Source organism: Phaenicophaeus curvirostris, unplaced genomic scaffold (genome assembly GCF_032191515.1).
Source record: "Phaenicophaeus curvirostris isolate KB17595 unplaced genomic scaffold, BPBGC_Pcur_1.0 scaffold_635, whole genome shotgun sequence".
NCBI lineage: Eukaryota > Metazoa > Chordata > Aves > Cuculiformes > Cuculidae > Phaenicophaeus > Phaenicophaeus curvirostris.
In genome coordinates, this window is record NW_027207159.1 from 264 (window position 1) to 24,258 (window position 23,995).

Sequence of the window (23,995 nt, forward strand, 5' to 3'; positions counted from 1 at the left end):
TTCCCCCCTCCCCTCCCCTTTTCCCCCCTCCCCTCCCCTTTTTCCCCCCCTTATCTCACTTTTCCCCCCTCCCCTCCCCTTTTTCCCCCCTCCCCTCCCCTTTTCCCCCCCTTATCTCACTATTACCCCCTCCCCTCCCCATTTCCCCCCTCCCCTCCCCTTTTCCCCCCTCCCCTCCCCATTTTCCCCCCTCCCCTCCCCTTTTCCCCCCTCCCCTCCCCTTTCCCCCCTCCCCTCCCCTTTTCCCCCCTTCTCTCACCGTCCCCCCCTCCCCCCGTTGTTGCCCCCCCCCCAGGTGGTGACGGGGGGCTGCGAGGCGGTGGAGATGACGCTGCGGCGCAACGGGCTGGGCCAGCTGGGCTTCCACGTGCAGGCGGACGGCACGGTGGCCGAGGTGGAGGACTACGGCTTCGCCTGGCAGGCCGGCCTGCGCCAGGGCAGCCGCCTCGTCGAGATCTGCAAGGCGGCCGTCGTCACCCTCACCCACGAGCAGATGATCGACCTCCTCCGCACCTCCGTCACCGTCAAGGTCCTCCTCATCCCGCCCCACGACGACGGCGCCCCCAGGAGGTACCCACCGCCGGGGGGAGATGGGGCTTCTAGGGACCCCCAGGAACCTCCTAGGGACCCCCAGGAACCTTCTAGGGACCCCCAGGACCCCTTGAGGGCCACCAGGAACCTCCTAGGGACCCCCAGGAACCTTCTAGGAACCTCCAGGACCCCTTGAGGGCCACCAGGAACCTCCTACAGACCCCCAGGAACCTCCTAGGGACCCTCAGGAACCTTCCAGGGACCTCCAGGACCCCTTGAGGGCCACCAGGAACCTTCTAGGGACCCCCAGGAACCTTCTAGGGACCCCCAGGACCCCTTCAGGGCCACCAGGACCCCTTGAGGACCTCCAGGCCTCCTTGAGAACCATCAGAACCCCTCTGAGAACCCCCAGGAACCCTCTGAAGAACCCCCAGGAAGCTTCTAGGGACCTCCAGGACCTCTTCAGGGCTACCAGGACCCTTCTAGGGATCCTCAGAACCTCTTGAAGACCCCCAGGAACCTTCTAGGGACCCCCAGGAACCTTCTAGGAACCTCCAGGAACCTTCTAGGGACCTCCAGGACCCCTTGAGGGCCACCAGGAACCTCCTAGGGACCCCCAGGAACCTCCTAGGGACCCTCAGGAACCTTCCAGGGACCTCCAGGACCCCTTGAGGGCCACCAGGACCCTCCTAGGGACCCCCAGGAACCTTCTAGGGACCCCCAGGACCCCTTGAGGGCCGCCAGGAACCTTCTAGGGACCCCCAGGAACCTTCTAGGGACCCCCAGGACCCCTTGAGGGCCACCAGGAACCTTCTAGGGACCTCCAGGACCCCTTGAGAACCATCAGAACCCCTCTCAGAACCCTCAGGACCCTCTCGCAGCCCCCAGACCCCAAGTAGATCCCACCAGGACCCCTTGAGGAGCCCTCAAGACCCTCTAGGAGCCCCCAGACCCCAAGCAGATCCCACCAGGACCCCTTGAGGAACCCTCAGGACCCTCTCGGAGCCCCCAGACCCCAAGCAGATCCCACCAGGACCCCTTGAGGAACCCTCAAGACCCTCTCGGAGCCCCCAGACCCCAAGCAGATCCCACCACGACCCCCTGAGGAGCCCTCAAGACCCTCTAGTAGCCCCCAGACCCCAAGTAGATCCCACCAGGACCCCTTGAGGAGCCCTCAAGACCCTCTTGGAGCCCCCAGACCCAAAGCAGATCCCACCAGGACCCCTTGAGGAACCCTCAGGACCCTCTCGGAGCCCCCGGGACCCAAGTAGATCCCACCAGGACCCCTTGAGGAACCCTCAAGACCCTCTCGGAGCCCCCAGACCCCAAGTAGATCCTACCAGGACTCATTTAGGGACCCTCAGGACCCCTCCAGAACCTCCTAGAACCCTTTTAGGGACCCTCAGGACCCGCTCAGAGCCCCCAGACCCCAAGTAGATCCCACCAGGACCCCTTGAGGAACCCTCAAGTCCCTCTTGGAGCCCCCAGGACCCAAGTAGATCCCACCAGGACTCCTTTAGGGACCCTCAGGACCCCTCCAGAACTTCCTAGAACCCTTTTAGGAACCCTCAAGACTCTCTAGTAGCCCCCAGACCCCAAGCAGATCCCACCAGGACCCCTTGAGGAACCCTCAGGACCCTCTCGGAGCCCCCAGACCCCAAGCAGATCCCACCAGGACCCCCTGAGGAACCCTCAGGACCCTCTCGGAGCCCCCAGACCCCAAGCAGATCCCACCAGGACCCCCTGAGGAACCCTCAAGACCCTCTCGGAGCCCCCAAACCCCAAGCAGATCCCACCAGGACCCCTTGAGGAACCCTCAGGACCCTCTCGGAGCCCCCAGACCCCAAGCAGATCCCACCAGGACCCCTTGAGGAACCCTCAAGACCCTCTCGGAGCCCCCAGACCCCAAGTAGATCCCACCAGGACCCCTTGAGGAACCCTCAAGACCCTCTCGGAGCCCCCAGACCCCAAGCAGATCCCACCAGGACCCCCTGAGGAACCCTCAAGACCCTCTCGGAGCCCCCAGACCCCAAGCAGATCCCACCAGGACCCCCTGAGGAACCCTCAGGACCCTCTCGGAGCCCCCAGACCCCAAGCAGATCCCACCAGGACCCCCAGGAACCTTCTAGGGACCCCCAGGACCCCTTGAGGGCCACCAGGACCCTCCTAGGGACCCCCAGGAACCTTCTAGGGACCCCCAGGACCCCTTGAGGGCCGCCAGGAACCTTCTAGGGACCCCCAGGAACCTTCTAGGGACCCCCAGGACCCCTTGAGGGCCACCAGGAACCTTCTAGGGACCTCCAGGACCCCTTGAGAACCATCAGAACCCCTCTCAGAACCCTCAGGACCCTCTCGCAGCCCCCAGACCCCAAGTAGATCCCACCAGGACCCCTTGAGGAGCCCTCAAGACCCTCTAGGAGCCCCCAGACCCCAAGCAGATCCCACCAGGACCCCTTGAGGAACCCTCAGGACCCTCTCGGAGCCCCCAGACCCCAAGCAGATCCCACCAGGACCCCTTGAGGAACCCTCAAGACCCTCTCGGAGCCCCCAGACCCCAAGCAGATCCCACCACGACCCCCTGAGGAGCCCTCAAGACCCTCTAGTAGCCCCCAGACCCCAAGTAGATCCCACCAGGACCCCTTGAGGAACCCTCAAGACCCTCTCGGAGCCCCCAGACCCCAAGCAGATCCCACCAGGACCCCTTGAGGAACCCTCAAGACCCTCTCGGAGCCCCCAGACACCAAGCAGATCCCACCAGGACCCCTTGAGGAACCCTCAAGACCCTCTCGGAGCCCCCAGACCCCAAGTAGATCCCACCAGGACCCCCTGAGGAACCCTCAAGACCCTCTCGGAGCCCCCAGACCCCAAGCAGATCCCACCAGGACCCCTTGAGGAACCCTCAAGACCCTCTCGGAGCCCCCAGACCCCAAGCAGATCCCACCAGGACCCCTTGAGGAGCCCTCAAGACCCTCTCGGAGCCCCCAGACCCCAAGCAGATCCCACCACGACCCCCTGAGGAGCCCTCAAGACCCTCTAGTAGCCCCCAGACCCCAAGCAGATCCCACCAGGACCCCTTGAGGAGCCCTCAAGACCCTCTCGGAGCCCCCAGACCCCAAGCAGATCCCACCAGGACCCCTTGAGGAACCCTCAAGACCCTCTAGGAGACCGCAGGACCCAAGTAGATCCCACCAGGACTCCTTTAGGGACCCTCAGGGCCCCTCCAGAACCTCCTAGAACCCTTTTAGGAACCCTCAAGACCCTCTCGGAGCCCCCAGACCCCGAGCAGATCCCACCAGGACCCCTTGAGGAACCCCCAGGACCCTCTCGGAGCCCCCAGACCCCAAGCAGATCCCACCAGGACCCCTTGAGGAACCCTCAGGACCCTCTTGGAGCCCCCAGACCCCAAGTAGATCCCACCAGGACTCCTTTAGGGACCCTCAAGACCCTCTCGGAGCCCCCAGACCCCAAGCAGATCCCACCAGGACCCCTTGAGGAACCCTCAAGACCCTCTCGGAGCCCCCAGACCCCAAGCAGATCCCTCCAGGACCCCTTGAGGAGCCCTCAAGACCCTCTCAGAGCCCCCAGACCCCAAGCAGATCCCACCAGGACCCCTTGAGGAGCCCTCAAAACCCTCTCGGAGCCCCCAGACCCCAAGCAGATCCCACCAGGACCCCTTGAGGAACCCTCAAGACCCTCTCGGAGCCCCCAGACCCCAAGCAGATCCCTCCAGGACCCCTTGAGGAGCCCTCAAGACCCTCTCGGAGCCCCCAGACCCCAAGCAGATCCCACCAGGACCCCTTGAGGAGCCCTCAAGACCCTCTCGGAGCCCCCAGACCCCAAGCAGATCCCACCAGGACCCCTTGAGGAACCCTCAAGACCCTCTCGGAGCCCCCAGACCCCAAGCAGATCCCACCAGGACCCCTTGAGGAACCCTCAAGACCCTCTCGGAGCCCCCAGACCCCAAGCAGATCCCTCCAGGACCCCTTGAGGAGCCCTCAAGACCCTCTCGGAGCCCCCAGACCCCAAGCAGATCCCACCAGGACCCCTTGAGGAGCCCTCAAGACCCTCTCGGAGCCCCCAGACCCCAAGCAGATCCCCCCAGGACCCCCTGAGGACCCCTCAGGAGCCCCCCAGGAGCCCTTGAGGTCCCTGAGGAGCGGTGTGGTGTCCTCCTCGGCAGGGGCTGGTGGGAGTCGCTGGAGTGGGGCCCCTCGGAGGCCAAGGCGGAGCCGGAGCCGTGTCCGTCGGGCTGCCGGCCGCCCTTCCGGAGCAGCCCCGGGTGGCAGTGGAGCGGCCCCGCCTCCCACAACCCCCCCCCGGGCCACGCGCGCCACGGGAGACCCGCCACGGGGACCTCCCGCGAGCCACCGGGCCTCCACGCCAAGAGGTCAGGGCAGGGGGGCATCCGGGGGGAGGTGGTGGGGATGGAGGCGGTGGAGATGGAGGTGGTGGGGATGGAGATGGTGGGAGGGGGTTGGAGATGATGGGGATGGAGATGGTGGGGATGGAGATGGAGATGGGGATGGGGATGGAGATGATGGGGGTGGGGATGATGGGGATGGAGATGGGGTTGGGATGGAGATGATGGGGATGGGGATGGAGATGGGGTTGGGATGGAGATGGGGTTGGGATGGAGATGGGGTTGGGATGGAGATGATGGGGATGGAGATGGAGATGGGGTTGGGGATGATGGGGATGGAGATGGGGTTGGGATGGAGATGGGGTTGGGATGGAGATGGGGTTGGGATGGAGATGGGGTTGGGATGGAGATGGTGGGGATGGAGATGGTGGGGACGATGGGTTTGGAGATGGTGGGGATGATGAGGATGGAGATGATGGGGATGGGGATGGAGATGGGGTTGGGATGGAGATGATGGGGATGGAGATGGGGTTGGGATGGAGATGATGGGGATGGAGATGGGGTTGGGATGGAGATGATGGGGATGGGGATGGGATGGAGATGATGGGATTGGGATGGGGTTGGGATGGAGATGATGGGGATGGGATGGAGATGATGGGATTGGGATGGAGATAATGGGGATGGTGGAGCTGGAGATGATTGGGGGTGGAGGTGGTGGATGTGGAGATGATGGAGGTGGAGATGATGGAGATGATGGAGGTGGAGGTGGTAGAGGTGGACATGATGATAATGGAGGTGGAGGTGGTGGAGGTGTTAGAGGTGGAGATGATGGAGGTGGAGATGATGGAGGTGGTGGAGGTGGTAGAGGTGGAGATGATGGAGATGGTGGGGGTGGGGATGATGGATGTGGATGGGGATGGATGGAGATGATTGATGGGGATGATTGATGGGGATGGAGGTGGTTGATGGAGATGGAGATGGTTGATGGGATTGGGATGGAGATGGGGATGGAGATGATTGATAGGGATGATGATTGATGGAGATGGGGGTGGATGGAGATGGAGATGATGGGGATGACGGAGATGATTGATGGGGATGGAGGTGGTTGATGGAGATGGAGATGGTTGATGGGATTGGGATGGAGATGGTGGATGGGGACGGAGACGATTGATGGGCATGGAGATGATGATTGATGGGGATGGAAATGATGGAGATGGAAATGATGGATGATGGTTGATGAGGATGATGGAGATGGTTGATGGATGATGAGGATGATGGGATTGGGATGGAGATGATGGAGATGATGGGGTGGGGATGATGGAGATGGGATGGAGATGATGGGATGGAGATGATGGAGGTGATGGGGATGGGATGGAGATGATGGGGATGATGGGGATGGGATGGAGATGATGGAGATGATGGGGATGGGATGGAGAAGATGGAATAGGGATGGAGATGATGAGGATGGGATGGAGATGATGGAGATGATGGGGATGGGATGGAGATGACGAGGATGGCGATGACGGGGCTGGAGCTGGTGGGGCTGGAGCTGGAGGGGCTGGAGCTGGAGGGGCCGGCGATGAGGACCCAAGCGGGAGCTGGGCCGCTCTCCTCCCCCGCGGTGCCCCCCCCCCCCCCCCACCTCCCCGTGAGGTCCCTGTCTCCGCAGGCCGGTGAGCTTCCCGGAGAGCCCCCACGGCCCCGGCGGGGCGGTGGCCGCGGCCGAGAGGCCCCAGCCCCACCGGCAACCCTCCGGCAGCTTCTCGGCCCCGGGCAGCGCCGGCACCGCCTACGCTCGCTACAGACCTTCTCCCGAGAGGCGAGTGAGCCCGGGGACCGCGCGGTGGGGGGAATTGGGTGGGGAGGGACCTCCGAGTCCATCCAGTCCCACCTCCCGCTGGATCAGGAGCTCCCAGCTCCATCCAACCTGGCCCTGAGCCTCTCCAGGGCTGGAGCAGCCACAGCTTCTCTTGGCTGGAGATGTTCTCCAGCTTCTTCAAGGTGGAGGATCACGAGTTGGGTTGGGAGGGACCTCCGAGTCCATCCAGCCTGGCCCTGAGCCTCTCCAGGGCTGGAGCAGCCACAGCTTCTCTTGGCTGGAGATGTTCTCCAGCTTCTTCAAGGTGGAGGATCACCAGTTGGCTTGGGAGGGACCTCCGAGTCCATCCAGTCCCACCTCCCGCTGGATGAGGAGCTCCCAGCTCCATCCAACCTGGCCCTGAGCCCATCCAGGGCTGGAGCAACCACAGCTTCTCTTGGCTGGAGATGTTCTCTGGCTTCTTCAAGGTGGAGGATCACAAGTTGGCTTGGGAGGGACCTCCGAGTCCATCCAGTCCCACCTCCTGCTGGATCAGGAGCTCCCAGCTCCATCCAACCTGGCCCTGAGCCCCTCCAGGGCTGGAGCAGCCACAGCTTCTCTTGGCTGGAGATGTTCTCCAGCTTCTTCAAGGTGGAGGATCACAAGTTGGGTTGGGAGGGACCTTGTAGCCCCCCTAGTTCCACCTCCTGAGGAACCGAGGTGGACGACCCCTCAGGAGGTTCTCAGGGTCCCTCCAGGTGGGTTCTCAGAGAGGAACCGAGGTGGACGACCCCTCAGGAGGTTCTCAGGGTCCCTCCAGGTGGGTTCTCAGAGAGGAACCGAGGTGGACAACCCCCCGAGTCCAAGGGAGAAGAACCTCCCTGGGGGCTGCTCCAAGCCAAGATGCCCTTGGCCTCCTTGGCCCCCTGGGCCCCTGCTGGCTCGTGTCCCACCGACCCCCCCAGGTCCTTCTCCTCCAGGGCCCTTTCCAGCCGCTCTCCTCCTCGCTGGAGCTGCCCCGGGGTTGTTGTTCCCCAAGTTCCTGCTCAGCTCTCCTCCCGTTGGTCTCAACCCACGGATCCAACCAGCTCAGATCCCTCTGGAGACCCTCAAACCCCTCCAGCAGCTCCACCCAGCTCAGCGTCATCTCCAAACTCGCTCAGGGCGCCCTCATCCAGGTCATGGATCAAGACCTTGAGCAGGGCTGGAGCCACCAAACCCTGAGGACCCCACTTGGCCTCCAGCCGGACTTAACTCCATCTCCCCCCACTCTCCGGACCCTCCATCCAAGCAGTTTTCCACCCAGGACCTCGTTGTCCTCTCCAGGCCCGCGGTGAAGGAGAAAGAGTTGAGGAAACATCTCAAAGGCTTTTCCCGTTGCAGGTTGGTGGCCGACGGCCTCTCCAGCGGCGACTCCTCCTCCGGAGGCCTCAGCAGCCACGAGGGCACCATGGAGAGACCCAAACCGGGTACGGGAGCCCAGGGGGGACCCCTCCAAACGGCTCCTGCGGGGCCTTCGCTGGGGCTTCTCGGTGACCTGGTCATGGTTGGCCTCTTCCAGAGCCGCTGTGGCACGTGCCGGCCCAGCCCAGGCTGCCGGGGGCCAAACGCTCGAGCCGGAAGGAGCCGACGGGGAAGGAGTCTCCAAAGCGGCCCTCGAAGGTGAGAACCTCGCGGTTGGATGGAGGTGGGAACCTCCTCGTGGTTGGAAACCTCCTCGTGGTTGGATGGAGGTGGGAACCTCCTCGTGGTTGGAAACCTCCTCGTGGTTGGATGGAGGTGGGAACCTCCTTGTGGTTGGAAACCTCCTCGTGGTTGGATGGAGGTGGGAACCTCCTCGTGGTTGGAAACCTCCTTGTGGTTGGATGGAGGTGGGAACCTCCTCGTGGTTGGATGGAGGTGGGAACCTCCTCGTGGTTGGAAACCTCCTCATGGTTGGATGGAGGTGGGAACCTCCTCGTGGTTGGATTGAGGTGGGAACCTCCTCGTGGTTGGATTGAGGTGGGAACCTCCTCGTGGTTGGATTGAGGTGGGAACCTCCTCGCGGTCGGACGGAGGTGGGAACCTCCTTGTGGTTGGATTGAGGTGGGAACCTCATGGTTGGATGGAGGTGGGAACCTCCTCGAGGTGGGAAACCTCCTCATGGTTGGATGGAGGTGGGAACCTCTTCGTGGTTGGAAACCTCCTCATGGTTGGATGGAGGTGGGAACCTCCTCGTGGTTGGATCGAGGTGGGAACCTCCTTGTGGTTGGATCGAGGTGGAAACCTCCTTGTGGTTGGAAACCTCCTCGTGGTTGGATTGAGGTGGGAACCTCCTCGTGGTTGGATCGAGGTGGGAACCTCCTTGTGGTTGGATGGAGGTGGGAACCTCCTCATGGTTGGAAACCTCCTCATGGTTGGATGGAGGTGGGAACCTCCTCGCGGTTGGATGGAGGTGGGAACCTCCTCGAGGTTGGATGGAGGTGGGAACCTGCTCGTGGTTGGATGGAGGTGGGAACCTCCTCGAGGTTGGATGGAGGTGGGAACCTCCTCGTGGTTGGATGGAGGTGGGAACCTCCTCGTGGTTGGAAACCTCCTCGTGGTTGGATGGAGGTGGAAACCTCCTCGAGGTTGGATTGAGGTGGGAACCTCCTCATGGTTGGAAACCTCCTTGTGGTTGGATGGAGGTGGGAACCTCCTCGTGGTTGGATGGAGGTGGGAACCTCCTCGTGGTTGGATGGAGGTGGGAACCTCCTCGTGGTTGGATTGAGGTGGGAACCTCCTCATGGTTGGAAACCTCCTTGTGGTTGGATGGAGGTGGGAACCTCCTTGTGGTTGGATGGAGGTGGGAACCTCCTCGTGGTTGGAAACCTCCTCGTGGTTGGATGGAGGTGGGAACCTCCTCGTGGTTGGATGGAGGTGGGAACCTCCTCGTGGTTGGATGGAGGTGGGAACCTCCTCGAGGTTGGATGGAGGTGGGAACCTCCTCGAGGTTGGAAACCTCCTCGTGGTTGGATGGAGGTGGGAACCTCCTCGTGGTTGGATGGAGGTGGAAACCTCCTCGTGGTTGGATGGAGGTGGGAACCTCCTCGTGGTTGGAAACCTCCTCGTGGTTGGAAACCTCCTCGTGGTTGGCTGGAGGTGGGAACCTCCTCGTGGTTGGATCGAGGTGGGAACCTCCTTGTGGTTGGAAACCTCCTCGTGGTTGGATCGAGGTGGGAACCTCCTCGTGGTTGGATCGAGGTGGGAACCTCCTCGTGGTTGGATGGAGGTGGGAACCTCCTCGTGGTTGGAAACCTCCTCGTGGTTGGAAACCTCCTCGTGGTTGGATGGAGGTGGGAACCTCCTCGTGGTTGGATTGAGGTGGGAACCTCCTCGTGGTTGGATGGAGGTGGGAACCTCCTCGTGGTTGGAAACCTCCTCGTGGTTGGATGGAGGTGGGAACCTCCTCGTGGTTGGAAACCTCCTCGTGGTTGGATCAAGGTGGGAACCTCCTCGTGGTTGGATTGAGGTGGGAACCTCCTTGTGGTTGGAAACCTCCTCGTGGTTGGATGGAGGTGGGAACCTCCTCGTGGTTGGCTGGAGGTGGGAACCTCCTCATGGTTGGCTGGAGGTGGGAACCTCCTCGTGGTTGGATGGAGGTGGGAACCTCCTCGTGGTTGGATGGAGGTGGGAACCTCCTCGTGGTTGGATGGAGGTGGGAAACCTCCGTGGAGATGCTGAGGAAGCTCTTTTCGGGGCCCCCTCGCCCCGGCGCTGCCCCCTCCGGGTTGTCCCCTCAGGTGGAGCCGCACTACTCCAGCCATTCCAGCAGCAACACCCTCTCCAGCAACGCCTCGAGCGGCCCCGGCGACGACCGCTGGTTCGATGGCCCCGACGGCCCCGAACCCGAAGGCGACTCGGGGCCTCGCGGCGGCTCCAGCGACAGCGGCGTCGACACCGCCCTCCCCGGCGCCTCCAAGGTTCCTCCTCGCGCGGCGGCCCCGCAGGAGAAGATCTCCAGAGCTTCGGGGGGGGACGAGGGCGCCCGGCGCGAGGTGTCGCCCGCGCTCGGCAAAGCTTCGCGGCACAAAGGAGGCGCCTCCGGCTCCAGCCCCGAGCCCTTCAAGCCACCCGGGTGAGTCCAGGCCCCTCGGGGCTTCTGAAAATCGTGGAACCTCTTAGATTGTCCTCGTCCTGTCCCCTCGGGAGAAGAGCCCAGCTCCCTCCTCTCCACAACCTCCTCGCAGGGAGTTGGAGAGAGCAACGAGCTCTCCCCTCGGCCTCCTCTTCTCCAGCTCCCTCAGCCGCTCCTCTTCTTCTCCAGCCCCTTCCCCAGCTCCGGGCTCTTCTCCGGAGGCTCCAGGCCCTCCAGGTTCTCCTCGGGGCCCAGAGCTGCCCCCAGGATTCGAGGTCGGGTCTCCCCAGAGGCCGAGGGAGAAGAACCTCCCTGGCCCTGCTGGAGAAACGGGGCTGGGAGAACCTCACAGGGTTCAACGAGGCCAAGAAGGACCCGGATGGGTTGAGAAATGGGGCTGGGAGAACCTCATGGGGTTCAACGAGGCCAAGAGGGACCTGGATGGGTTGAGAAATGGGGCTGGGAGAACCTCAGGAGGTTCAACGAGGCCAAGAGAGACCTGGATGGGTTGAGAAATGGGGCTGGGAGAACCTCTTGGGGTTCAACGAGGCCAAGAGGGACCTGGATGGGTTGAGAAATGGGGCTGGGAGAACCTCACGGGGTTCAACGAGGCCGAGAAGGACCCGGATGGGTTGAGAAATGGGGCTGGGAGAACCTCTTGGGGTTCAACGAGGCCAAGAGGGACCTGGATGGGTTGAGAAATGGGGCTGGGAGAACCTCAGGAGGTTCAATGAGGCCAAGAGGGACCTGGATGGGTTGAGAAATGGGGCTGGGAGGACCTCACGGGGTTCAACGAGGCCAAGAGGGACCTGGATGGGTTGAGAAATGGGGCTGGGAGAACCTCATGGAGTTCAACGAGGCCAAGAGGGACCTGGATGGGTTGAGAAATGGGGCTGAGAGAACCTCATGGGGTTCAATGAGGCCAAGAGGGACCTGGATGGGTTGAGAAATGGGGCTGGGAGAACCTCACGGGGTTCAACGAGGCCAAGAGGGACCTGGATGGGTTGAGAAATGGGGCTGGGAGAACCTCAGGAGGTTCAATGAGGCCAAGAGGGACCTGGATGGGTTGAGAAATGGGGCTGGGAGAACCTCACGGGGTTCAACGAGGCCAAGAGGGACCTGGATGGGTTGAGAAATGGGGCTGGGAGAACCTCACGGGGTTCAACGAGGCCAAGAGGGACCTGGATGGGTTGAGAAATGGGGCTGGGAGAACCTCATGGGGTTCAACGAGGCCAAGAGGGACCTGGATGGGTTGAGAAATGGGGCTGGGAGAACCTCACGGGGTTCAACGAGGCCAAGAGGGACCTGGATGGGTTGAGAAATGGGGCTGGGAGAACCTCATGGGGTAAAACGAGGCCAAGAGGGACCTGGATGGGTTGAGAAATGGGGCTGGGAGAACCTCACGGGGTTCAACGAGGCCAAGAGAGACCTGGATGGGTTGAGAAATGGGGCTGGGAGAACCCCTTGGGGTTCAACGAGGCCAAGAGGGACCTGGATGGGTTGAGAAATGGGGCTGGGAGAACCTCAGGAGGTTCAATGAGGCCGAGAAGGGCCCGGATGGGTTGAGAAATGGGGCTGGGAGAACCTCAGGAGGTTCAACGAGGCCAAGAGGGACCTGGATGGGTTGAGAAATGGGGCTGGGAGAACCTCACGGGGTTCAACGAGGCCAAGAGGGACCTGGATGGGTTGAGAAATGGGGCTGGGAGAACCTCATGGGGTTCAACGAGGCCAAGAGGGACCTGGATGGGTTGAGAAATGGGGCTGGGAGAACCTCACGGGGTTCAACGAGGCCAAGAGGGACCTGGATGGGTTGAGAAATGGGGCTGGGAGAACCTCATGGGGTTCAACGAGGCCAAGAGGGACCCGGATGGGTTGAGAAATGGGGCTGGGAGAACCTCATGGGGTTCAACGAGGCCAAGAGGGACCTGGATGGGTTGAGAAATGGGGCTGGGAGAACCTCAGGAGGTTCAACGAGGCCGAGAAGGACCCGGATGGGTTGAGAAATGGGGCTGGGAGAACCTCACGGGGTTCAACGAGGCCAAGAGGGACCTGGATGGGTTGGAGAAACGGGGCTGGGAGGACCTCACGGGGTTCAACGAGGCCGAGAAGGACCTGGATGGGTTGAGAAATGGGGCTGGGAGAACCTCAGGAGGTTCAACGAGGCCAAGAGGGACCTGGATGGGTTGAGAAATGGGGCTGGGAGAACCTCACGGGGTTCAACGAGGCCAAGAGGGACCTGGATGGGTTGAGAAATGGGGCTGGGAGAACCTCATGGGGATCATCTTTGAGGTCCCTTCAACCCTGAAGTGTTGGAGGAACCTGATCCAGAGGGAGGTGTCCCTGGTCATCTCCGTTGGTTGGAACTGGATCATCTTTGAGGTCCCTTCCAACCGAACCTCTTCTCTGGTTGGTCTCAGCCCATCAATCCAACCTCTCCAGCTCCCTCTGGAGAACCTCAAAGCCCTCGAGAAGATCCTCCCGGCTCCGTCTCATCCCCAAACCTCCTAAAAGTCCTTCCAGGACCTTCCCCCGGGGTCACGGATGGAGACGTTGGACCCAGCCCTGGGGGGACACCCCTGGGGGCCGCTCTCCGGCTGGAGTTAACTCCAGGTTTGGGGGGGGAACGGTGCCTACACCCCCTTTTTTTCCGCTCAGTCTGGATTGTCTCGTCCCCCAGCGCCGCCGCCCGGCTGGGCTGTTCGGGCTCCGAGCCCCCCCGAGCCCCCCAGCTCTCGGCGTCCGTCCCCAAATCCTTCTTCTCCAGACAAGGGGGCAGGAGCAAACAGGCCGGGGGGGCCAGACGCGCCGAGGAGCCCCCGGAACCCCAAAAGTGAGGATTGAGGGGGGACGGGACCCCAAAAAGGGCTCCTGCTGGGAGCCACAATCCGGACTGGGGGGTTGGGATTGGGGGATCGGATTGGGGGGTTGGGTTTGGGGAGTTGGGATTGGGGGATCGGGATTGGGGGGTCGGGATTGGGGGGTCGGGATTGGGGGGTTGGGATTGGGGGGTTGGGATTGGGGGGATCGGGATTGGGGGGTTGGGATTGGGGGGTTGGGATTGGGGGGATCGGGATTGGGGGGTTGGGATTGGGGGGTTGGGATTGGGGGGTCGGGATTGGGGGGATTGGGATTGGGGGATCGGGATTGGGGGATTGGGATTGGGGGATCGGGATTGGGGGATTGGGATGGGGGATCGGGATTGGGGGGATCGGGATTGGGGGATTGGGATTGGGGGATCGGGATTGGGGCGTTGGGATTGGGGAGTTGGGATTGGGGGATCGGGATTGGGGGATCGGGATTGGGGGGTCGGGATTGGGGGATCGGGATTGGGGCGTTGGGATTGGGGGGTCGGGATTGGGGGATCGGGATTGGGGGATCGGGATTGGGGGGATCGGGATTGGGGGATTGGGATTGGGGGATTGGGATTGGGGAGTTGGGATTGGGGGTTCAGGATTGGGGGGATCGGGATTGGGGGGATCGGGATTGGGGGGATTGGGATTGGGGGATCGGGATTGGGGGGATCGGGATTGGGGGGATTGGGATTGGGGGGATCGGGATTGGGGGGGGATCGGGATTGGGGGATCGGGATTGGGGGATTGGGATTGGGGGATCGGGATTGGGGGGATCGGGATTGGGGGGCTCCAGATTAGAGGGATCCGGACTGGGGGGAATCCAGATTAGAGGGATCCGGATTAGAGGGATCCGGATTGGGGGGCTCCAGATTAGAGGGATCCGGATTAGGGGGGATCCAGATTGGGGGGAATCCAGATTAGAGGGGTCCGGATTGGGGGGCTCCAGATTAGGGGGCTCCAGATTGGGGGGCTCCAGCTTAGAGGGATCGGGATTGGGGGGGCTCCAGATTAGAGGGATCGGGATTGGGGGGGCTCCAGATTAGAGGGATCTGGATTGGGGGGCTCCAGATTAGAGGGATCTGGATTGGGGGGGCTCCAGATTAGAGGGCTCCAGATTGGGGGGCTCCAGATTAGAGGGATCCGGATTGGGGGGCTCCAGATTAGAGGGATCCGGATTGGGGGGCTCCAGATTAGAGGGATCGGGATTGGGGGGCTCCAGATTAGAGGGATCGGGATTGGGGGGGCTCCAGATTAGAGGGATCCGGATTAGAGGGATCCGGATTGGGGGGCTCCAGATTAGAGGGATCTGGATTGGAGGGGCTCCAGATTAGAGGGATCTGGATTGGAGGGGCTCCAGATTAGAGGGATCTGGATTGGGGGCTCCAGATTAGAGGGATTGGGATTGGGGGGCTCCAGATTAGAGGGCTCCAGATTGGGGGGCTCCAGATTAGAGGGCTCCGGATTGGGGGGCTCCAGATTAGAGGGCTCGGGACTGGAGGGGCTCCAGATTAGAGGGCTCCATATTGGGGGGCTCCAGATTAGAGGGATCCGGATTGGGGGGCTCCAGCTTAGAGGGATCCGGATTGGGGGGCTCCAGATTAGAGGGATCCGGATTGGGGGGCTCCAGATTAGAGGGATCGGGACTGGAGGGGCTCCAGATTAGAGGGATCCGGATTAGAGGGATCCGGATTGAGGGGCTCCAGATTAGAGGGATCCAGATTGGGAGGCTCCAGATTAGAGGGATCCAGATTGGAGGGGCTCCAGATTAGAGGGATCCAGATTAGAGGGATCCGGATTGAGGGGCTCCAGATTAGAGGGATCCAGATTAGAGGGATCCGGATTAGAGGGATCCGGATTGGAGGGGCTCCAGATTAGAGGGATCCGGATTGAGGGGCTCCAGATTAGAGGGATCCGGATTGGGGGGCTCCAGATTAGAGGGATCCAGATTGGAGGGGCTCCAGATTAGAGGGATCCGGATTGGGGGGGCTCCAGATTAGAGGGATCGGGATTGGGGGGGCTCCATATTAGAGGGATCGGGATTGGGGGGGCTCCAGATTAGAGGGATCCGGATTGGGGGGCTCCAGATTAGAGGGATCGGGATTGGGGGGGCTCCAGATTAGAGGGATCCAGATTGGAGGGGCTCCAGATTAGAGGGATCGGGATTGGGGGGGCTCCAGATTAGAGGGATCCGGATTGGGGGGCTCCAGATTAGAGGGATCCGGATTGGGGGGCTCCATATTAGAGGGATCGGGATTGGGGGGGCTCCAGATTAGAGGGATCCGGATTGGGGGGCTCCAGATTAGAGGGATCGGGATTGGGGGGGCTCCAGATTAGAGGGATCCAGATTGGAGGGGCTCCAGATTAGAGGGATCGGGATTGGGGGGGCTCCAGATTAGAGGGATCCGGATTGGGGGGCTCCAGATTAGAGGGATCCGGATTGGGGGGCTCCAGATTAGAGGGATCGGGATTGGGGGGGCTCCAGATTAGAGGGATCCGGATTAGAGGGATCCAGATTGGAGGGGCTCCAGATTAGAGGGATCCGGATTGGGGGGCTCCAGATTAGAGGGATCTGGATTGTGGACTCCAGATTAGAGGGATCCCTCTTGGGGGCTCCAGATTAGAGGGATCCAGATTAGAGGGATCCGGATTGGGGGGCTCCAGATTAGAGGGATCCAGATTGGAGGGGCTCCAGATTAGAGGGATCCGGATTGGGGGGGCTCCAGATTAGAGGGATCCGAATTGAGGGGCTCCAGATTAGAGGGATCTGGATTGGGGGGCTCCAGATTAGAGGGATCGGGATTGGGGGGCTCCAGATTAGAGGGCTCTGGATTGGGGGGGCTCCAGATTAGAGGGATCTGGATTGAGGGGCTCCAGATTAGAGGGCTCCAGATTAGAGGGCTCGGGCTTGGGGGGGCTCCAGCTTAGAGGGCTCCGGATTAGAGGGCTCGGGCTTGGGGGGCTCCGGGCGGGGGGTGATGTGGGCTCCCGGGGTCCCCGCAGGCCGGGGGAGGCGGCGGGCGCCAGGAACGTCTTCGGGCAGCCGCGGCTGCGGGCGTCGCTGCGGGATCTGCGCTCGCCGCGCCGCAGCCACAAATCCACCTTCGAGGACGACCTCAAGCGCCTCATCCTGATGGACAACGCCGCCCCCGAGCCCCCGCGAGACACGGTCGGGGATCGGGATGGGGGGGATCGGGACTGGGGGGATCCGGATTGGGGGGATCCGGCTTTGAGCTGGGATCTGGATTAGGGGGGGATCCGGATTAGGGGGATCCTGCTTTGAGCTGGGATCTGGATTAGGGGGGATCCGGATTGGGGGGATCTTGCTTTGAGCTGGGATCTGGATTAGGGGGGATCCGGCTTTGAGCTGGGATCTGGATTAGGGGGGATCCGGCTTTGAGCTGGGATCTGGATTAGGGGGGATCCGGATTAGGGGGATCCTGCTTTGAGCTGGGATCTGGATTGGGGGGATCCTGCTTTGAGCTGGGATCTGGATTGGGGGGGATCCGGATTAGGGGGATCCGGCTTTGAGCTGGGATCTGGATTAGGGGGGATCCGGATTGGGGGGATCCGGCTTTGAGCTGGGATCTGGATTGGGGGGGATCCGGATTGGGGGTATCCGGCTTTGTGCTGGGATCTGGATTAGGGGGGGATCTGGGTTAGGGTGATCAGGATTGGGGGGATCCGGCTTTGAGCTGGGATCTGGATTAGGGGGGGATCCGGATTTGAGCTGGGATCTGGATTAGGGGGGGATCTGGGTTAGGGTGTTCAGGATTGGGGGGATCCGGCTTTGAGCTGGGATCTGGATTAGGGGGGGATCCGGATTTGAGCTGGGATCTGGATTAGGGGGGGATCCGGATTGGGGGGATCTGGCTTTGAGCTGGGATCTGGATTAGGGGGGATCCGGATTGGGGGGATCCTGCTTTGAGCTGGGATCTGGATTAGGGGGGATCCGGATTAGGAGGATCCTGCTTTGAGCTGGGATCCGGATTAGGGGGGATCCGGATCGGGGGGATCCGGCTTTGAGCTGGGGTCCGGATTAGGGGGATCTGGCTTTGAGCTGGGATCTGGATTAGGGGGGATCCGGATTAGGGGGATCCTGCTTTGAGCTGGGATTTGGATTAGGGGGATCCTGCTTTGAGCTGGGATCTGGATTAGGGGGGATCCGGATTAGGGGGATCCTGCTTTGAGCTGGGATCTGGATTAGGGGGGAGCCGGATTAGGGGGATCTGGCTTTGAGCTGGGATCTGGATTAGGGGGGATCCGGATTGGGGGGATCTTGCTTTGAGCTGGGATCTGGATTAGGGGGGGATCTGGGTTAGGGTGATCGGGATTGGGGGGATCCTGCTTTGAGCTGGGATCTGGATTAGGGGGGGATCCGGATTAGGGGGATCCTGCTTTGAGCTGGGATCTGGATTAGGGGGGATCCGGATTAGGGGGATCTGGCTTTGAGCTGGGATCTGGATTGGGGGGGATCCGGATTAGGGGGATCTGGCTTTGAGCTGGGATCTGGATTAGGGGGGATCTGGATTAGGGGGATCCTGCTTTGAGCTGGGATCTGGATTGGGGGGGATCCGGATTAGGGGGATCTGGCTTTGAGCTGGGATCTGGATTAGGGGGGGATCTGGGTTAGGGGGATCAGGATTGGGGGGATCCTGCTTTGAGCTGGGATCTGGATTAGGGGGGGATCCGGATTAGGGGGATCCTGCTTTGAGCTGGGATCTGGATTAGGGGGGGAACTGGGTTAGGGTGATCAGGATTGGGGGGATCCTGCTGTGAGCTGGGATCTGGATTAGGGGGGATCCGGATTGGGGGGATCCTGCTGTGAGCTGGGATCTGGATTAGGGGGGGATCCGAATTGGGAGGATCCGTATTAGAGGACTTGAGATTGAGAGGATCCTGATTAGGGGAATGTGGATTGAGAGGGATCCGGATAAGGGGGGCGTCTGGATTAGGGGTGTCTGGATTGGGAGGGATCTGGATTAGGGGACTCTGGATTGGGAGGGGTCGGGATTAGGGGAATCCGGATTGGGAGGGATCGAGATTTGTGGAATCCGGATTGGGAGGGGTCGGGATTAGGGGAATCCGGATTGAGAGGGATCGGGATTAGGGGACTCCGGATTGGGAGGGTCTGGATTAGGGGACTCCGGATTGGGAGGGATCAGGATTAGGGGACTCCGGATTGGGAGGGATCGGGATTAGGGGACTCTGAATTGAGAGGGATCGGGATTAGGGGACTCCGGATTGAGAGGGATTTGGATTAGGGGACTCCGGATTGGGAGGGGTGGGGATTAGGGGACTCCGGATTGGGAGGGGTCGGGATTAGGGGACTCCGGATTGGGAGGGGTCGGGATTAGGGGACTCTGGATTGGGAGGGGTCGGGATTAGGGGACTCCGGATTGGGAGGGGTCGGGATTAGGGGACTCCGGATTGGGAGGGATCAGGATTAGGGGACTCCGGATTGGGAGGGATCGGGATTAGGGGACTCCGGATTGGGAGGGGTCGGGATTAGGGGACTCCGGATTGAGAGGGATCGGGATTAGGGGACTCCGGATTGGGAGGGGTCGGGATTAGGGGACTCCGGGTTGGGAGGGGTCGGGATTAGGGGACTCCGGATTGGGAGGGGTCGGGATTAGGGGACTCCGGATTGGGAGGGGTGGGGATTAGGGGACTCCGGGTTGGGAGGGGTGGGGATTAGGGGCCGTCTGGGTCCCGGGAGGCTGTTTCGGACGCTCCGTCGGGGCCCGCAGGCGCCGGGGCTGCCGCGGACGCTGTCTGACGAGAGCCTGTGCGGCGGGCGGCGCGAGGCGGCTCTGGGCGCGGCGCCGGCCTCGCTGGACACCGACGTCCTCCTGGCCGCCCCCTTCCCCTGCGGCACCTTGCCGGGGCGCCGCCAGCCCCCCCAGAGCCTCCCCGAGCGCAAAGGTGAGAGGGAACCCCCCCCCCCACCCCGCCGGCTCCCTCGGAGGAGACGCCGCGGTTCTGGGGGGGGGTCGGGGCCGTCACCGTCCCCCTTCGCTTCGGCAGCCGCCATCTCGGCCTCCGAGTTGGCCTTGGACAAACCGGCCCTGAGGAGGATGGAGCCCGGGCTGATGCCGCTGCCGGACACGGCGAGCGGCCTGGAGTGGGCCAGCTTGGTCAACGCCGCCAAGGCCTACGAGGGTGAGGGGGGCAGCGCCCCAAAAACCGCCCCGGCCTGGCCTGAAATCATCCCTGAAGGGCCCTCGTCCCGCTAGAAAGTCCCTCGTCCCGCCCAAAAGTTCTGTCTTCCTACCAAAAAGTCCCTCTTCCCAACAAACATTCCATCTTCCTGCTAAAAAGTCCCTCTTCCCACAAAAAATTCTGTCTTCCCGCCCAAAAAATCCCTCTTCCCGCCCAAAAAGTCCCTCTTCCCGCCCAAAAATTCCCTCTTCCCGCCCAAAAATTCCTTCTTCCCACCCAAAAATTCCTTCTTCCCACCCAAAAATTCCTTCTTCCCACCCAAAAATTCCTTCTTCCCACCCAAAAATTCCTTCTTCCCACCCAAAAGTTCCCTCTTCCCACCAATAAGTCCCTCTTCCCACCAAAAATTCCATCTTCCTGCCAAAAATTCCTTCTTCCCACCCAAAAGTTCCCTCTTCCCACCAATAAGTCCCTCTTCCCACCAAAAATTCCATCTTCCTACCAAAAATTCCTTCTTCCCACCCAAAAAGTCCCTCTTCCTGCCCAAAAATTCCTTCTTCCCACCCAAAAAGTCCCTCTTCCCACCCAAAAATTCCTTCTTCCCACCAAAAAGTTCCCTCTTCCCACCAAAAATTCCCTCTTCCCGCCCAAAACTTCCTTCTTCCCACCAAAAAGTTGCTTCTTCCTGCCAAAAATTCCTTCTTCCCGCCCAAAAAGTCCCTCTTCCCACCCAAAAGTTCCTCTTCCCACCAAAAATTCCCTCGTCCCGCCCAAAAATTCCCTCTTCCTGCCAAAAATTCCCTCTTCTCCACCAAAAATTCCCTCTTCCTGCCAAAAATTCCCTCTTCTCCACCAAAAATTCCCTCTTCCTGCCAAAAATTCCCTCATCCCGCCCAAAAATTCTGTGTTCCTGCCAAAAATTCCCACTTCCCGGCAAAAATTCTGTCTTCCCACCCAAAAAGTCCCTCTTCCCGCCAAAAATTCCCTCTTCTCCACCAAAAAGTCCTTCCTCTCCACCAAAAATTCACTCTTCCTGCCAAAAATTCCCTCGTCCCACCAAAAAGTTCCATCTTCCTGCCAAAAATTCCTTCTTCCCGCCCAAAACGTCCCTCTTCCCACCCAAAAGTTCCTTCTTCCCACCAAAAAGTCCCTCGTCCTGCCAAAAATTCCCTCTTCCCACCCAAAAAGTCCCTCTTCCCGCCAAAAATTCCCTCTTCCCACCAAAAATTCCCTCTTCCCACCAAAATTCCCTCTTCCTGCCCAAAAAGTCCTCTTTCCACCCAAAAATTCCTTCTTCCCACCCAAAAGTTCCTTCTTCCCACCAAAAAGTCCCTCTTCCACCAAAAATTCCTTGTTCCGCCAAAAATTCCATGTTCTCCACCAAAAAGTCCCTCCTCTCCACCAAAAATTCACTCTTCCTGCCAAAAATTCCCTCGTCCCACCTAAAAGTTCCATCTTCCCGCCAAAAATTCCTTCTTCCCACCAAAAGTTCCCTCTTCCACCAAAAAGTCCCTCTTCCCACCAAAAATTCCCTTGTCCTGCCAAAAATTCCATGTTCTCCACCAAAAATTCCCTCCTCTCCACTGAAAATTCACTCTTCCTGCCAAAAAGTCCCTCGTCCCACCAAAAATCCATCTTCCTGCCAAAAATTCCTTCTTCCCACCAAAAGTTCCCTCTTCCCACCCAAAAATTCCCTTTTCCTGCCAAAAAGTCCCTCGTCCTGCCAAAAATTCCTTCTTCCCGCCCAAAAAGTCCCTCTTCCCGCCAAAAATTCCCTCTTCCCACCAAAAATTCCCTCTTCCTGCCCAAAAAGTCCCTCTTTCCACCCAAAAATTCCTTCTTCCCACACGAAAGTTCCTTCTTCCCACCAAAAAGTCCCTCGTCCTGCCAAAAATTCCCTCTTCCCACAAAAATTCCTTCTTCCCACCCAAAAATTCCCTCTTCTGCCAAAAAGTCCCTCGTTCCACCAAAAAGTTCCATCTTCCTGCCAAAAATTCCTTCTTCCTGCCCAAAAGTTCCCTCTTCCCACCAAAAGTCCCACTTCCCACCCAAAAGTTCCGTCTTCCCGCCCAAAAGTCCCTCTTCCCGCCCAAAAATTCCTTCTTCCCGCCCAAAAATTCCTTCTTCCCACCAAAAAGTCCCTCTTTCCACCAAAAGTTCCCTCTTCCCACCAAAAATTCCTTCTTCCCGCCAAAAATTCCTCATCCCGCCCAAAAATTCTGTGTTCCTGGCAAAAATTCCCTCTTCCCGGCAAAAATTCCCTCTTCCCGCAAAAAATTCCCTCTTCCCGCCAAAAATTCTGTGTTCCTGGCAAAAATTCCCTCTTCCCGGCAAAAATTCCGTCTACCCGCCAAAAATTCCTTCTTCCCACCCAAAAGTTCCCTCTTCCCACCAATAAGTCCCTCTTCCCACCCAATAATTCCTTCTTCCCACCCAAAAATTCCTTCTTCCCACCCAAAAGTTTCCTCTTCCCACCCAAAAAGTCCCTCTTCCACCAAAAATTCCCTCTTCTCCACCAAAAAGTCCCTGCTCTCCACCAAAATTCACTCTTCCTGCCAAAAATTCCCTCATCCTCCAAAAGTTCCTTCTTCCGCCAAAAATTCCTTCTTCCCACCCAAAATTCCTTCTTCCCGCCCAAAAATTCCGTCCCCGCCCAAAAATTCCGTCTTCCCGCCAAAAATTCCCTCTTCCCGCCAAAAAGTCCCTCTTCTCCTCCAAAAACTCCATCATCTCCCTCAGAATTCCTTCTTCGACCCCAAAATTTCCCTCTTTGACCCCAAAATTCCCTCCTCTCCCCCCAAAACACCCGTATCCCCGAAAACTCCCTTTCCCCAAAAAACCTCCTTCTCCTCCTCCGAATACTCCCTCTTTCCCCAAAAAACTCTCTCCTTCCCCCCAAAATTCCCTCTTCTCCCCCAAAACCCCCTTTCCCCCCAAACCCCCCTTTCTCCCCCCAAAACCCCCTTTCTCCTCAAAATTCCCCCTTTCACCCCCAAAACACCCTTTTCTCCCCCCAAAACCCCCTTTCTCCCCCCAAAACCCCCCTTTTCTCCTCAAAATTCCCCCTTTTCTCCCCCCAGACCCCCTTTTCTCCCCCCAGACCCCCTTTTCTCCCCCCAAACCCCCTTTTCTCCCCCCAAACCCCCTTTCTCCCCCCAAAACTCCCTTTCTCCCCCCAAACCCCCTTTCTCCCCCCAAAACCCCCTTTTCTCCCCCCAAACCCCCTTTTCTCCCCCCAAACCCCCTTTTCTCCCCCCAAACTCCCTTTTCTCCCCCCAAACCCCCTTTCTCCTCAAAATCCCCCTTTTCTCCCCCCAAAACCCCCTTTTCTCCCCCCAAAACCCCCTTTTCTCCCCCCAAACCCCCTTTTCTCCCCCAAAACTCCCTTTTCTCCCCCCAAACTCCCTTTTCTCCCCCAAAACTCCCTTTTCTCCCCCCAAACCCCCTTTTCTCCCCCCCAAACCCCCTTTTCTCCCCCCAAACCCCCTTTTCTCCCCCAAAACCCCCTTTTCTCCCCCCAAACCCCCTTTTCTCCCCCCAAAACTCCCTTTTCTCCCCCCAAACCCCCTTTTCTCCCCCCCAAACCCCCTTTTCTCCCCCCAAACCCCCTTTTCTCCCCCCAAAACTCCCTTTTCTCCCCCCAAACCCCCTTTTCTCCCCCCAAACCCCCTTTTCTCCCCCCAAACCCCCTTTTCTCCCCCCAAAACTCCCTTTTCTCCCCCCAAACCCCCTTTTCTGCCCCCAAACCCCCTTTTCTCCCCCCGAAACCCCCTTTTCTCCCCCCAAACCCCCTTTTCTCCCCCCAAAACCCCCTTTTCTCCCCCAAAACCCCCTTTTCTGCCCCCAAACCCCCTTTTCTCCCCCCAAAACCCCCTTTTCTCCCCCAAAACCCCCTTTCCTGCCCCCAAACTCCCTTTTCTCCCCCCAAACCCCCTTTTCCTCCCCCCAAAACTCCCTTTTCTCCCCCCAAAACTCCCTTTTCTCCCCCCAAACCCCCTTTTCTCTCCCCAAAACCCCTTTTCTCTCCCCAAAACCCCCTTTTCTCCCCCCAAACCCCCTTTTCTCCCCCAAAACCCCCTTTTCTCCCCCCAAAACCCCCTTTTCTCCCCCCAAAACCCCCTTTTCTCCCCCCAAAACTCCCTTTTCTCCCCCCCAAACCCCCTTTTCTCCCCCAAAACCCCCTTTTCTCCCCCCCAAAC

At 60.1% G+C, this 23,995-nt stretch overlaps 1 protein-coding gene across 1 annotated transcript; it reads left to right on the plus strand.

The window, feature by feature from the left end:
- Positions 1–295: 295 nt before the first annotated feature.
- On the plus strand, positions 296–19,796 carry LOC138735263 (signal-induced proliferation-associated 1-like protein 3; the record flags this gene model as incomplete). Its single annotated transcript, XM_069883167.1, has 10 exons — positions 296–570; positions 4,712–4,918; positions 6,561–6,710; positions 8,073–8,158; positions 8,251–8,351; positions 10,451–10,785; positions 13,463–13,615; positions 16,638–16,803; positions 19,385–19,559; positions 19,662–19,796. Coding segments are annotated over 10 exons (1,783 nt in total), but the record flags the coding sequence as incomplete, so codon positions are not given.
- Between the last annotated feature and the right edge of the window lie 4,199 nt (positions 19,797–23,995).